Raw genomic sequence first — 14796 nt, forward strand, 5'->3', positions numbered from 1 at the left:
AGGGCATCCATCCGTTAAACCACTCTACTAGCTGCATTCAGTTGCCCAGACTCCACCCCACATGGGATTATGGGGTCATTAAATGATGATAATTTAATTGCTACTATGTGTATTTAATTTGGATGCCATGATTATTTTATTAAATTCTTATTAGTATTTTTAGTGTAATAACATTTTTGAATTGTAAGCCACCTAGACCAATTGCCCAAGAAGAGTGACTATAAAGTCAAATAAGCAAATAAATACAAAAAAATCCAAATTTTGGCTGAAAGTTATTGAAATAAACACTTACCAGGCATATAAATATTTTCCCCAATTTGGCAAAAGCAATGACTTGTGCTGCTTCCTATGGTGGTGATTGAAGATGTAATACTTGAGGTGGGTTGAGGTACGGTTGTGGTTTTCACTTCCTGTGTCATTGTTGAACCTGGGAGGGTTGAGCTAGAAGTGGTGGTGGGTGGTAAGGTTGTTGTTTTGCATTCGGGGTTTTCTTCGCAACAAAGCACCCTTACCCTGAAATTAAAGCATTGCTTAGTTTTTCCAGTTTGGTCTTTATTGTAGCATATCAGTCCAACTGTGACATCACATTGAACGACTTGACCAAGTTGTTCAATGCTTAGGTCTGGGTGATTTACAGCTTCGCATTTTATATCTATCGGCTTTTCACAGAATCTCCCTCCCGCGGCTCGGATGTTGCTGTAAGTTTCAAGGTCTCCTCCTTCAGGTCCAGAAGTGGGAAAGACAACATCAAACCATTCTGACCATTGACAGGTGACAGGCGCACATGTGGTCGTTGGTGGAGCGGTCGTAGTGAGAGTTGTTGTTGGGGTGGGTAACTGGGTAGTGGTGGGCAAAGAAGTTGTGGTTACTATGGGAGTTGTGGGAGAGATAACTGTCGTCGTGATGGTGGGAGTTGTTTCTTTGGAGGTACTGCTGGTGGTGGTTATCACTGTTGAGGTTGGTGGTACGGTTGTTTTTTTGCATTCGGGGTTTTCTTCACAACAAAGCACACTTATCTCGTAATTATAGCATAGCTTAGATTTTCCAGTTTGGTCTTTATTATAGCATATCAGTCCAGCTGTGACATCACACTGAACGACTTGACCAACCTGTTCAATGCTTAGGTCAGGGTGGTTTACAGCTCGACATTGTATATTTATAGGCTTTTCACAGAATCTCCCTCCTGCGGCTCGGATGTTGCTGTAAGTTTCAAGGTCTCCTCCTTCAGGTCCAGAAGTGGGAAAGACAACATCAAACCATTCTGACCATTGGCAGGTTACAGGCACACATGTGGTCGTTGGTGGAGCGGTCGTAGTGAGAGTTGTTGTTGGTGTGGGTAACTGGGTAGTGGTTGGCAAAGCAGTTGTGGTTACTATGGGAGTTGTGGGAGAGATAATTGTCGTCGTGATGGTAGGAGTTGTTTCTTTGGTGGTGGTGGTTATCACTGTTGAGGTGGGTGGTAAGGTTGTTTTTTTGCATTCGGGGTTTTCTTCGCAACAAAGCATCCTTACCCTGAAATTAAAGCATTGCTTAGTTTTTCCAGTTTGGTCTTTATTGTAGCATATCAGTCCAACTGTGACATCACACTGAACGACTTGACCAAGTTGTTCAATGCTTAGATCTGGGTGATTTACAGCTTCACATTGTATATTTATAGGCTTTTCACAGAATCTCCCTCCCGCGGCTCGGATGTTGCTGTAAGTTTCAAGGTCTCCTCCTTCAGGTCCAGAAGTGGGAAAGACAACATCAAACCATTCTGACCATTGACAGGTGACAGGCGCACATGTGGTCGTTGGTGGAGCGGTCGTACTGAGAGTTGTTGTTGGTGTGGGTAACTGGGTAGTGGTGGGCAAAGCAGTTGTGGTTCCTATGGGAGTTGTGGGAGAGATAACTGTCGTCGTGATTCTGGGAGTAGTTTCTTTGGTGGTACTGCTAGTGGTGGTTATCACTGTTGAGGTGGGTGGTACGGTTGTTTTTTTGCATTCGGGGTTTTCTTCACAACAAAGCACACTTATCTCGTAATTATAGCACATCTTAGATTTTCCAGTTTGGTCTTTATTGTAGCATATGAGTCCAGCTGTGACATTACACTGAACGACTTGACCAACCTGTTCAATGCTTAAGTCTGGGTGGTTTACAGCTCGACATTGTATATTTATAGGCTTTTCACAGAATCTCCCTCCAGCGGCTCGGATGTTGCTGTAAGTTTCAAGGTCTCCTCCTTCAGGTCCAGAAGCGGGAAAGTCAACATCAAACCATTCTGACCATTGGCAGGTGACAGGCGCACATGTGGTCGTTGGTGGAGCGGTCGTAGTGAGAGTAGTTGTTGGTGTGGGTAACTGGGTAGTGGTGGGCAAAGCAGTTGTGGTTACTATGGGAGTTGTGGGAGAGATAACTGTCGTCGTGATGGTGGGAGTTGTTTCTTTGGTGGTACTGCTGGTGGTGGTTATCACTGTTGAGGTGGGTGGTAAGGTTGTTTTTTTGCATTCGGGGTTTTCTTCGCAACAAAGCACCCTTACCCTGAAATTAAAGCATTGCTTAGTTTCTCCAGTTTGGTCTTTATTGTAGCATATCAGTCCAACTGTGACATCACACTGAACAACTTGACCAAGTTGTTCAATGCTTAGGTCTGGGTGATTTACAGCTTCGCATTTTATATCTATCGGCTTTTCACAGAATCTCCCTCCCGCGGCTCGGATGTTGCTGTAAGTTTCAAGGTCTCCTCCTTCAGGTCCAGAAGTGGGAAAGACAACATCAAACCATTCTGACCATTGGCAGGTGACAGGCGCACATGTGGTCGTTGGTGGAGCGGTCGTAGTGAGAGTTGTTGTTGGTGTGGGTAACTGGGTAGTGGTTGGCAAAGCAGTTGTGGTTACTATGGGAGTTGTGGGAGAGATAATTGTCGTCGTGATGGTAGGAGTTGTTTCTTTGGTGGTACTGCTGGTGGTGGTTATCACTGTTGAGGTGGGTGGTAAGGTTGTTTTTTTGCATTCGGGGTTTTCTTCGCAACAAAGCACCCTTACCCTGAAATTAAAGCATTGCTTAGTTTCTCCAGTTTGGTCTTTATTGTAGCATATCAGTCCAACTGTGACATCACACTGAACAACTTGACCAAGTTGTTCAATGCTTAGGTCTGGGTGATTTACAGCTTCGCATTTTATATCGATCGGCTTTTCACAGAATCTCCCTCCTGCGGCTCGGATGTTGCTGTAAGTTTCAAGGTCTCCTCCTTCAGGTCCAGAAGTGGGAAAGACAACATCAAACCATTCTGACCATTGGCAGGTTACAGGCGCACATGTGGTCGTTGGTGGAGCGGTCGTAGTGAGAGTAGTTGTTGGTGTGGGTAACTGGGTAGTGGTGGGCAAAGCAGTTGTGGTTCCTATGGGAGTTGTGGGAGAGATAACTGTTGTCGTGATGGTGGGAGTTGTTTCTTTGGTGGTACTGCTGGTGGTGGTTATCACTGTTGAGGTGGGTGGTAAGGTTGTTTTTTTGCATTCGGGGTTTTCTTCGCAACAAAGCACCCTTACCCTGAAATTAAAGCATTGCTTAGTTTCTCCAGTTTGGTCTTTATTGTAGCATATCAGTCCAACTGTGACATCACACTGAACAACTTGACCAAGTTGTTCAATGCTTAGGTCTGGGTGATTTACAGCTTCGCATTTTATATCGATCGGCTTTTCACAGAATCTCCCTCCTGCGGCTCGGATGTTGCTGTAAGTTTCAAGGTCTCCTCCTTCAGGTCCAGAAGTGGGAAAGACAACATCAAACCATTCTGACCATTGGCAGGTGACAGGCGCACAAGTGGTCGTTGGTGGAGCGGTCGTAGTGAGAGTTGTTGTTGGTGTGGGTAACTGGGTAGTGGTTGGCAAAGCAGTTGTGGTTACTATGGGAGTTGTGGGAGAGATAATTGTCGTCGTGATGGTAGGAGTTGTTTCTTTGGTGGTACTGCTGGTGGTGGTTATCACTGTTGAGGTGGGTGGTAAGGTTGTTTTTTGGCATTCGGGGTTTTCTTCGCAACAAAGCACCCTTACCCTGAAATTAAAGCATTGCTTAGTTTTTCCAGTTTGGTCTTTATTGTAGCATATCAGTCCAACTGTGACATCACACTGAACGACTTGACCAAGTTGTTCAATGCTTAGGTCTGGGTGATTTACAGCTTCACATTGTATATTTATAGGCTTTTCACAGAATTTCCCTCCCGCGGCTCGGATGTTGCTGTAAGTTTCAAGGTCTCCTCCTTCAGGTCCAGAAGTGGGAAAGACAACATCAAACCATTCTGACCATTGACAGGTGACAGGCGCACATGTGGTCGTTGGTGGAGCGGTCGTACTGAGAGTTGTTGTTGGTGTGGGTAACTGGGTAGTGGTGGGCAAAGCAGTTGTGGTTCCTATGGGAGTTGTGGGAGAGATAACTGTTGTCGTGATTCTGGGAGTAGTTTCTTTGGTGGTACTGCTAGTGGTGGTTATCACTGTTGAGGTGGGTGGTACGGTTGTTTTTTTGCATTCGGGGTTTTCTTCACAACAAAGCACACTTATCTCGTAATTATAGCACATCTTAGATTTTCCAGTTTGGTCTTTATTGTAGCATATGAGTCCAGCTGTGACATTACACTGAACGACTTGACCAACCTGTTCAATGCTTAGGTCTGGGTGGTTTACAGCTCGACATTGTATATTTATAGGCTTTTCACAGAATCTCCCTCCAGCGGCTCGGATGTTGCTGTAAGTTTCAAGGTCTCCTCCTTCAGGTCCAGAAGCGGGAAAGTCAACATCAAACCATTCTGACCATTGGCAGGTGACAGGCGCACATGTGGTCGTTGGTGGAGCGGTCGTAGTGAGAGTAGTTGTTGGTGTGGGTAACTGGGTAGTGGTGGGCAAAGCAGTTGTGGTTACTATGGGAGTTGTGGGAGAGATAACTGTTGTCGTGATGGTGGGAGTTGTTTCTTTGGTGGTACTGCTGGTGGTGGTTATCACTGTTGAGGTGGGTGGTAAGGTTGTTTTTTTGCATTCGGGGTTTTCTTCACAACAAAGCACCCTTACCCTGAAATTAAAGCATTGCTTAGTTTCTCCAGTTTGGTCTTTATTGTAGCATATCAGTCCAACTGTGACATCACACTGAACGACTTGACCAAGTTGTTCAATGCTTAGGTCTGGGTGATTTACAGCTTCGCATTTTATATCGATCGGCTTTTCACAGAATCTCCCTCCTGCGGCTCGGATGTTGCTGTAAGTTTCAAGGTCTCCTCCTTCAGGTCCAGAAGTGGGAAAGACAACATCAAACCATTCTGACCATTGGCAGGTGACAGGCGCACATGTGGTCGTTGGTGGAGCGGTCGTAGTGAGAGTAGTTGTTGGTGTGGGTAACTGGGTAGTGGTGGGCAAAGCAGTTGTGGTTCCTATGGGAGTTGTGGGAGAGATAACTGTTGTCGTGATTCTGGGAGTAGTTTCTTTGGTGGTACTGCTAGTGGTGGTTATCACTGTTGAGGTGGGTGGTACGGTTGTTTTTTTGCATTCGGGGTTTTCTTCACAACAAAGCACACTTATCTCGTAATTATAGCACATCTTAGATTTTCCAGTTTGGTCTTTATTGTAGCATATGAGTCCAGCTGTGACATTACACTGAACGACTTGACCAACCTGTTCAATGCTTAGGTCTGGGTGGTTTACAGCTCGACATTGTATATTTATAGGCTTTTCACAGAATCTCCCTCCAGCGGCTCGGATGTTGCTGTAAGTTTCAAGGTCTCCTCCTTCTGGTCCAGAAGCGGGAAAGTCAACATCAAACCATTCTGACCATTGGCAGGTGACAGGCGCACATGTGGTCGTTGGTGGAGCGGTCGTAGTGAGAGTAGTTGTTGGTGTGGGTAACTGGGTAGTGGTGGGCAAAGCAGTTGTGGTTACTATGGGAGTTGTGGGAGAGATAACTGTCGTCGTGATGGTGGGAGTTGTTTCTTTGGTGGTACTGCTGGTGGTGGTTATCACTGTTGAGGTGGGTGGTAAGGTTGTTTTTTTGCATTCGGGGTTTTCTTCACAACAAAGCACCCTTACCCTGAAATTAAAGCATTGCTTAGTTTCTCCAGTTTGGTCTTTATTGTAGCATATCAGTCCAACTGTGACATCACACTGAACGACTTGACCAAGTTGTTCAATGCTTAGGTCTGGGTGATTTACAGCTTCGCATTTTATATCGATCGGCTTTTCACAGAATCTCCCTCCTGCGGCTCGGATGTTGCTGTAAGTTTCAAGGTCTCCTCCTTCAGGTCCAGAAGTGGGAAAGACAACATCAAACCATTCTGACCATTGGCAGGTTACAGGCGCACATGTGGTCGTTGGTGGAGTGGTCGTAGTGAGAGTAGTTGTTGGTGTGGGTAACTGGGTAGTGGTGGGCAAAGCAGTTGTGGTTACTATGGGAGTTGTGGGAGAGATAACTGTCGTCGTGATGGTGGGAGTTGTTTCTTTGGTGGTACTGCTGGTGGTGGTTATCACTGTTGAGGTGGGTGGTAAGGTTGTTTTTTTGCATTCGGGGTTTTCTTCACAACAAAGCACCCTTACCCTGAAATTAAAGCATTGCTTAGTTTCTCCAGTTTGGTCTTTATTGTAGCATATCAGTCCAACTGTGACATCACACTGAACGACTTGACCAAGTTGTTCAATGCTTAGGTCTGGGTGATTTACAGCTTCACATTGTATATTTATAGGCTTTTCACAGAATCTCCCTCCCGCGGCTCGGATGTTGCTGTAAGTTTCAAGGTCTCCTCCTTCAGGTCCAGAAGTGGGAAAGACAACATCAAACCATTCTGACCATTGGCAGGTTACAGGCGCACATGTGGTCGTTGGTGGAGCGGTCGTAGTGAGAGTAGTTGTTGGTGTGGGTAACTGGGTAGTGGTGGGTAAAGCAGTTGTGGTTACTATGGGAGTTGTGGGAGAGATAACTTTCGTCGTGATGGTGGGAGTTGTTTTTTTGGTGGTTCTGCTGGTGGTGGGTAACTGGGTAGTGGTGGGCAAAGCAGTTGTGGTTACTATGGGAGTTGTGGGAGAGATAACTTTCGTCGTGATGGTGGGAGTTGTTTTTTTGGTGGTTCTGCTGGTGGTGGGTAACTGGGTAGTGGTGGGCAAAGCAGTTGTGGTTACTATGGGAGTTGTGGGAGAGATAACTTTCGTCGTGATGGTGGGAGTTGTTTTTTTGGTGGTTCTGCTGGTGGTGGGTAACTGGGTAGTGGTGGGCAAAGCAGTTGTGGTTACTATGGGAGTTGTGGGAGAGATAACTTTCGTCGTGATGGTGGGAGTTGTTTTTTTGGTGGTACTCCTGGTGGTGGGTAACTGGGTAGTGGTGGGTATAGCAGTTCTGGTTACTATGGGTGCAGTCGGAGGGCTAACTGTTGTTGTGATTGCAGGAGTTGTTGGTTTGGTGGTAGTTCTGGTGGTGGTTATCACTGTTGTGGTGGGTGGTCCGGTTGTGGTTATCACTTCCCGTGTTGGTGTTCTAAAGGGTGTTGTGGTTGAAACTGGATGGCTGGTTCTCAAAGTGGCAGTTGTTGGAAAAGATGTTGTTTCAATGATCTGAGGTGCTGTAGATGGCCGCTTTGTTGTGTGGTATTGTGTAAAAATTTGTTTTTCTGTTGTCTTTGTTACTTGTTTTGTTGTTGTTAATATTGATGTAGGTATTTTTGTTGTTTTCAGTGATGTAGTAGTTATTTTAGAAATTGTTGTTGTTTGGCATGGTACAGATATCATTTTGCAACATTGAATTCTGATCTTGTAATTGTTGCAAATTTGTGTTTCTTGGTCTTTATTATAACATATGAGTCCTACTTTTGTATTACATGTAACATTTTGATTCAGTTCCTCAAGCGATGCATTTGGATACTTTAGTGCTTGACATTCAACATTTTTTGGTGCTTTACAAACTTCATGTCCTTTGTCTCTTATATTTTCAAATGTTTCAAAATCCCCATCATCCAGTCCGTTGCCTGGGTAACTTATATCATACCATTGGGACCATTCACATTTTTCCTCAGAGCAAAGTATGCCTGTTGTAAAAATAGTTGTAGGTATTTGTGTCTGTGTTGTAGTTGGAAGTGGTATTGTGGTGGTTACTCTGGTTGGTTCAGATGTTGTTGGAAGAAATGTTGTAGTTAGAGGAGCTGTAGTGGAACTTGGGTGAATAGTAGTAGTTGTCGTTGAAAATTTTGTAGTAGAAATTGTAGGAAGCGTGGTTGTATATTTAGTAGTGGCAGGAGGTAATGTAATTGTAGTTGTCTCTGGAACTGGGGTAGATGTACGTTGTGGTGTTGTTATATTTGGATTTGTTGTTCCTGAAGTTGTAGTAATGATTGTAGAAGTTGTTTGAGGTGTTGTGACCCTGGTTGAAGTTTCTGTAGGAGTGGTCAAGCATTCGTTGTTGCAGCAATAGACTTTAATTTGATAGTTAAAACATATTTGCAGCATTCCCATCTGATCTTTATTTCTGCAAACAAATCCAAAGGATACGTTGCACTGGACCTTTTGGCCAATTTCATCAATAGTTTTGTTAGGGAATTTCTCAGCTCTGCATTCTATATGTTCTGGGTTTTCACAGATATCTTTTCCCGTGGCTTTAATAACGTCATATGTTTCAAAATCGCCTTCATTATCCAGTGTAGGAAAATGCACATCATACCATTCTGTCCATTTGCAGATAGGCTTGCAAGTTGTCATTTCTGTTGTTGAAGATCCAGTTTCCATGGTAGATGGGATTGTAGTGCTAGTAGGTAAAACAGTGGTTTCTGGGGTTGTTGTTAAGATTTTAGTGGTTCCTTTAATTGTACTTGTGAAAGCAGTGGTACTTGTCAAAATAGTAGCTGGTACTGTAGTTGTTTGAACTGGAGAGACTGTGGTAGTTTCAGGTATGGGAGCTGTAGTATAATTGCCACATGGTACAAAGCTGCAGCATAGAATTTTGATTTGATAATTGTGGCAGATGTCTGGATGCTGGTCCAAATTATTACAAATTAATCCAACTGTCCTGCTGCATTCTACTTTCTGGCCCAGTGTAGTTAATGGAGTATTGGGGAATTTCTCTGCTCTACATTCAACAGCTTTTGGAGTTTTGCAGACTTGGTAGCCTTTGGCCCTTAGATTGTCAAAAGTTTCAAAATCTCCATCATTGTTTCCCGAGCCAGGCTGCATCCCATCATACCACGCTGACCAATTACACACTTCCTGAACACAGACGGATGTAGTCATGGGCACTGCAAAGATATTAGAAGGATAAATCAATATGTTTCATCTGATTCCAACGAATATTTTCTAATAATTGTGAGCATGCAAATGATACCCTGAAACAACTGGGTCTCAGAACAGTTTTTGAGGTCTCAGACCATGTGTGGTAATAGGGTCAGTTGTTACACATACAGTTTCCTCCTTTTTCCTCTCAGTGGCTTTGGGGGGGGAAATCCCTCTTTTAGACTCTCATATGAGGAAACAGTGATTTTCAGCAAAGTTTTTCTGATGGCAAATAACTACAGAAAGTCTAACTGGCTTCCTTCCCAGGACATTCTACTGAAGATCATTGATTTCCTGCTGCTAATGGCAATGAGGAGCAAAAATTTTTAGCATGGTGGCTGAGAATAAATAAGTGAGAGTGCATGCCTTGGTTTTGTGATAACTTAATTGATATTTTTAATCTCACATTATCCTCAGCACCTGCTAAGCAGGAGCATTTTTACATATTTAATATATTGAAGAGAAGAATATGCACGGAGTGCAATTAAAACATTTATTTTAATATCTAAAATAAGTATTAAAACATTTATTTTAAAATATGAGTGGCATTGCATTGCTTCATCAGTAGCAGAATAAGTCATCTCAACTTAGTCTCAGACAAAATGGATATTCTTTTTTATTATTATTATTATATTTAGTGATTCAGAACTCATAATAGTTAAAATATTTCATATGATACCATGGCAATAGCCCAAATGATTTATTTTCCCATGATATCCTTCTGTGTTGCTGTAATGTGGAAATGTGGGGTAGCAAATTAAACCCACAACTTAAACTCTCTTCTCCATACAACAATCTTTTTTTCAGTAGCAAAACTGGTAAGCACTTTACAGAGTCTTCTCCACCTCATATCTATAGTATGCTGAAAAGGCCATTTTACAAATTTAAGCATATGTTGAGTATTTTTATTCCTAACTTCAGGGGCTCACATTTTATAAATTCCCCCCCTCCATGTCTCCGCTTAAACCTCTATCAGGAATTTCCTAAGGAATTCTCATCACTCTCATCAAACTGTTTTTGCAACTAAAATCAAAATAAAGGTTAAATGAATCAGTTTGTTTTAAAAATGAAAATATCTGATTTTTCTGAATCTTTTTATCCCAGACATCATGAGTTTGCACATTATGGACATTAACCTATCATACACACACTAAAATGTATTAAACTTTTTATAATAATATGGCCAACAATCATTTTGTTTCATTTCATTTACCAAGAAAAAAGATAAGTCCACAGAGTTGTTAGAATTTGTACCTGAAGTAGTACTTGCTGGTGAAGTGGTGTTAGTAAATACAAAGACAGTAGTAGTGGGAATACTGGTAGGGGTTGTGGAACATGGAAAGATATTCCTCTCAATTGTGCCATTTTGACTGCAAATTGCAGTGATGCACCCTCCAATGCCATCAGTTGTATTGTAGATGATCTCGCCAGGTTTGCTTATCTTTCCTTCATAGATACAGTAGCATTCTGCCATTCAAAAAAATAAATAAATTGATTATTAAGGTTGTTTCAACTCACACAGTAGCTGATCCAAATAATCACAACCCACATCAAATCGACACAGTCTGCTTACCATTTTCATCATATCTGCAGTCCTCTTCACTGTCCATTGAACAATAACTGTGAGGAAACAAATGAGCACAGGTTAGAAGGCACCATTTTAAAAAGCAGAACAGGTTAAAACAAATGTACTTATGTACAATTGGAATAGAATCATGCAGAAACCAACACATTATTACAAGCAGATCCAATTCATTGTGTGGAATGAACACAATAAAATTTTTGGAAAAATAAAAAACTTCCTGGCAAATGCAGAATTTATAAACAGATTGACCATTTTCTTTGGAGAATTCTTATTATTTATTTCCCTGAAATAAAATTAAGGGAATAATAAAATTATTTATTTATAAATATTTTTCCCTTAAATAATTTTCCCTTTAATAAAATTAAACTTTATTAATTATTTTTGAGAAAATGTCTCTCCTCACAAGAATTGAGGGTAGAGAATGGGTTCAGAAGATCCTGGAGCACAGTAGCTGAGTGTCAAATTTATTAACAGTATGACATTTTTTAAGAAATTGATCCTCAGAAGAGTATTTCAAAATGTTGCCTTCTAATTCTTGCCCCTGTTTTATGAAACATAATTCTATTTTGTGTAAGGTCTCTGCCAGATCTTTCACTTATCTGGAAGCTTCAATTGGTACAGAATACAATGGTCTGAGCAGTTATGCGTACTGTCAAAAGAATTCGCACTGCATCTCTGTTCTGTGAGCTGATCTGGTTGCCAGTTTGCTCCCAGGTCTAACTCAAGATGCCAATTTTAACCTTTAAAGCCCTTCATGGCACGGGATGAGGCTATCTGAAAGACTGTCTCTCGCCATTTACATTATCTCAACCCATCAGATATTGCAGAGAAGGGATACTGCAGATACTATCAGCTAGGGATGTACACTTGGTGAGTCCCAGGAGATGTGCCTTCTCTACTGTGGCACTTGAATAACGAGTATTGTTCCCCTCCCAAATTAGACTGGCCCCACCCCTTTTGATGTTCTGAGAGGCCCTCAGGACTTGATCCTGTGACTAGGCCTGGGGTTACCACAAAACAGATTTGTCTAGGTGACACTACTGTTAAGGAAGCCATTTTTAAAAAATCCTCCCTTTACTTCTGCTTGTATTTTGGGGATTTAGAATATTTATTGTCATGTTTTTTATATATATTTGTACTTGCTATTTTTACACTTCTTGCTTTATCCATTGTTGTGCATCACCCAGAGTCACCTTTGATGGGATGGGTAGTTGTATAAACTTGAATAAATAAATAAACTTCACAAGCCTGGCACTTTAAGCACAAGTCTTACCATGATTGACAGCTCTTTTCTGAAGGCAATTTTTCTCCTGGTTTATAATAGTTTCCTTTATCATCAAAGCAACCACACTTATCAAGGGAGACACAATCCATTTCATCTTCATTAAAGTAGGGTTTATCATCTGGACATTTTGGATAGCATCCTACAGTAAGAAATAACTTAATGTAAGCTTTTCATCAGACAAAATGAGCAAAGTAGGTAATAAAATAGAGATGTGTGAGGGATAGAAAGAAGAGCAAACAGTTCCAAACATTTTTCAAAATTAGGCTTAAAAAATAAATGTTATGCAGACAGATCAGATAAGAGTGGGCTTTAAAAAAAAAACAACCAACAACCCCAACAGCTTCTTTTTCATTTCAAACCAACTATTTGGTGCAAGCCAACTATTTGGTATTATCTTTCATTTGTTAGCATGTGCAAAACTGCATGCATCCATAGGGTTAAACTTGAATAATTGAGAATTGAACAAATCAATTTTAATAAATTTAACACTGTGTATAAAATAGTTATTGGAAAAATATATGCTCACTTCTTAAATAAGTCTTGAATAGTTCCTACTATAGTAATTAGAAGAATTGATGCAATTTTCAGTTTTTAATTATTGTTGTAGATCAAAGATAAGATGCATAAATACTGTACCTTCCAAGTTATATAATTCAAGTGAACAATTGTATGGATTCCTACAGGTTTTCATACAAGAAGAACCACAAGCTTGATAATGCCATTCACACTCTCCCTTTTTATTGTAGTAATCACAGAATAAAGCTGGAAGGAAACGAACAGTTCAAGTGAAATGTGTTTGTTTTACAAGAGATATCCCTTTTAATATTCTTGGTATGATGTTATTACATTTTCTTACTTGATGACATCATAAAATAAAGACTTATCTTGGAATAAGTGCCCTTGAACCTAATACTATGAGAGGACATCTCCTATTGTTTCATATGGGATTGTTCTGGAGGAACTCCAACTAAAATCAGTAGCTTCTGGGAGATGGGTATTCAGCAAAGTAGTAATATATACAGAATCTGATACACACATGCACACACACACAAGGACAATTTATAAGCTAAAAATGGCTTAAATTTTTTGGGAATCCCTTAAATCTCCTGAGATGTCAGAGTGCTCACTGAACTCATTGTCCCATGGACAGCAAACAGGACCTTAGACTGAAAATTATTTGAATCTAATAGTGGGGGCAGGGGAAATTCAACTCCATTATACACTGGAACAATTACAACTTGTTCAAGAATTATCATTCTTTTATATAGATGAAAATGTTAAATTTGAGTTAAAATTGGTTTTTATAAGTTTTGAATTTCTTTTTTATCTTCTTTTCTTTTCTTTTTTGTTTACTTATAAAAGATGTAATGGAAATTGTGAATTGAGCTTGTGAAAGGAATGTAAGCGTGGTAACCATCTATGACCGGATTGAGATTTTTGCTCTTGAAAGTTATGTTTTATGTTTAAATTTGTAATATATATATATATATATATATATATATATATATATATATATATATATATATATATATATATATATATATATATATATATATATATATATATATATATATGTATATATATATATATATATATATATATAAAGAATTATCATTCTGTTTCTACATGTTCTTCTGCATTTTCTGTTCTCATATCACCTTATTCATATGACATAGGTATAACTTCCCTAGCAATCTAGCAAGACTTTCTTAGTTTAACGATACATCTGATCATAGTCATTCTAGCCACGTAGTAACACCATGGTTCAATAAATCTCAACCTCAACTTAAAGTAATTCAAACATTTAGGGATTCAGGTACTCCTTCCACAAAATCGCATGTGCAAGTATTAATGCATTTCCAGTGATCTTCATAGAGATATCTCATTTCCATTTTCTCGGTTGGGCTGAGATGGAGACACAAGTTTGCAGTAATGATGTGAAATACTAAATGTATCCATCAGCCCTGAGAGGTAATACATTCAGCTCTTCCAACATTTACGCGCAACCTAAGTCCAATGGTGATGATTTTGTAGTATTAAAAATCCCGTTTGGTGTGGTCCTGAGAAATGAACAAATTGTAACTATTGTCTACTCCTTATTCCCACCTTCAACATTCCTGGGAAAGGTACTCACGACAGATGGATGGAGTTCTCCAAGAGATGCATGCACCAGCCTCCTGACATGCCTGTGCATATGCAGCTACAGCTGTACAGAAGCATTCACAGTCCCCTCCAGTGTCACAAGCACAGGCATCAGATACACACGCTTCGTAATATTTAGTTGGTTCAACCTAGTAGGAAAATAATGAAGTTAATTTGACGTGTGCCTTAGTTTTGGTAGGTGAGTTTGATAAAGCATGGGGAGATATTTTCTCCCAGTTGCCATTCTTATATTTCCAACCAAATCCTTCTGGAGAACTGACAGTATTGATCAGTATTCTTTCTTTCCTTTATATAGCACCATTTGTTGTATTAACAACTGTATGTGCAAAGCAATTTGTTGTAGTTATGAAAGCAATAGTTTTGGGATGTAACTGATAGACATGAAACAGTTATGAATCATCTGTCATTAGCAACGGATCAGGGTGCAATTTGCAATGAAGCAAAAAGATATTCTCTAAATCTATTAAGGAATAGTTCAGATCCAACAATTATTGGGCATG

General features: G+C 40.5%; 1 protein-coding gene across 1 annotated transcript in view; it reads right to left on the reverse strand.

The window, feature by feature from the left end:
* Window positions 1-14796, reverse strand: part of MUC5AC (mucin 5AC, oligomeric mucus/gel-forming) — a 75417-nt gene that overhangs the window by 26422 nt on the left and 34199 nt on the right. The window contains exons 26-31 of the mRNA XM_087880386.1: window positions 14268-14424; window positions 12770-12895; window positions 12122-12272; window positions 10837-10883; window positions 10518-10730; window positions 293-9229 (exon numbers count right to left, since the gene is read on the reverse strand). Coding sequence (XP_087736512.1) covers window positions 293-9229; window positions 10518-10730; window positions 10837-10883; window positions 12122-12272; window positions 12770-12895; window positions 14268-14424 — 9631 coding nt within the window. The remainder of the gene's footprint in view (window positions 1-292; window positions 9230-10517; window positions 10731-10836; window positions 10884-12121; window positions 12273-12769; window positions 12896-14267; window positions 14425-14796) is intronic.

Source organism: Pantherophis guttatus, chromosome 1 (assembly GCF_059756535.1).
Source record: "Pantherophis guttatus breed Tessera chromosome 1, ASM5975653v1, whole genome shotgun sequence".
NCBI classification, from domain to species: Eukaryota; Metazoa; Chordata; class Lepidosauria; order Squamata; family Colubridae; genus Pantherophis; species Pantherophis guttatus.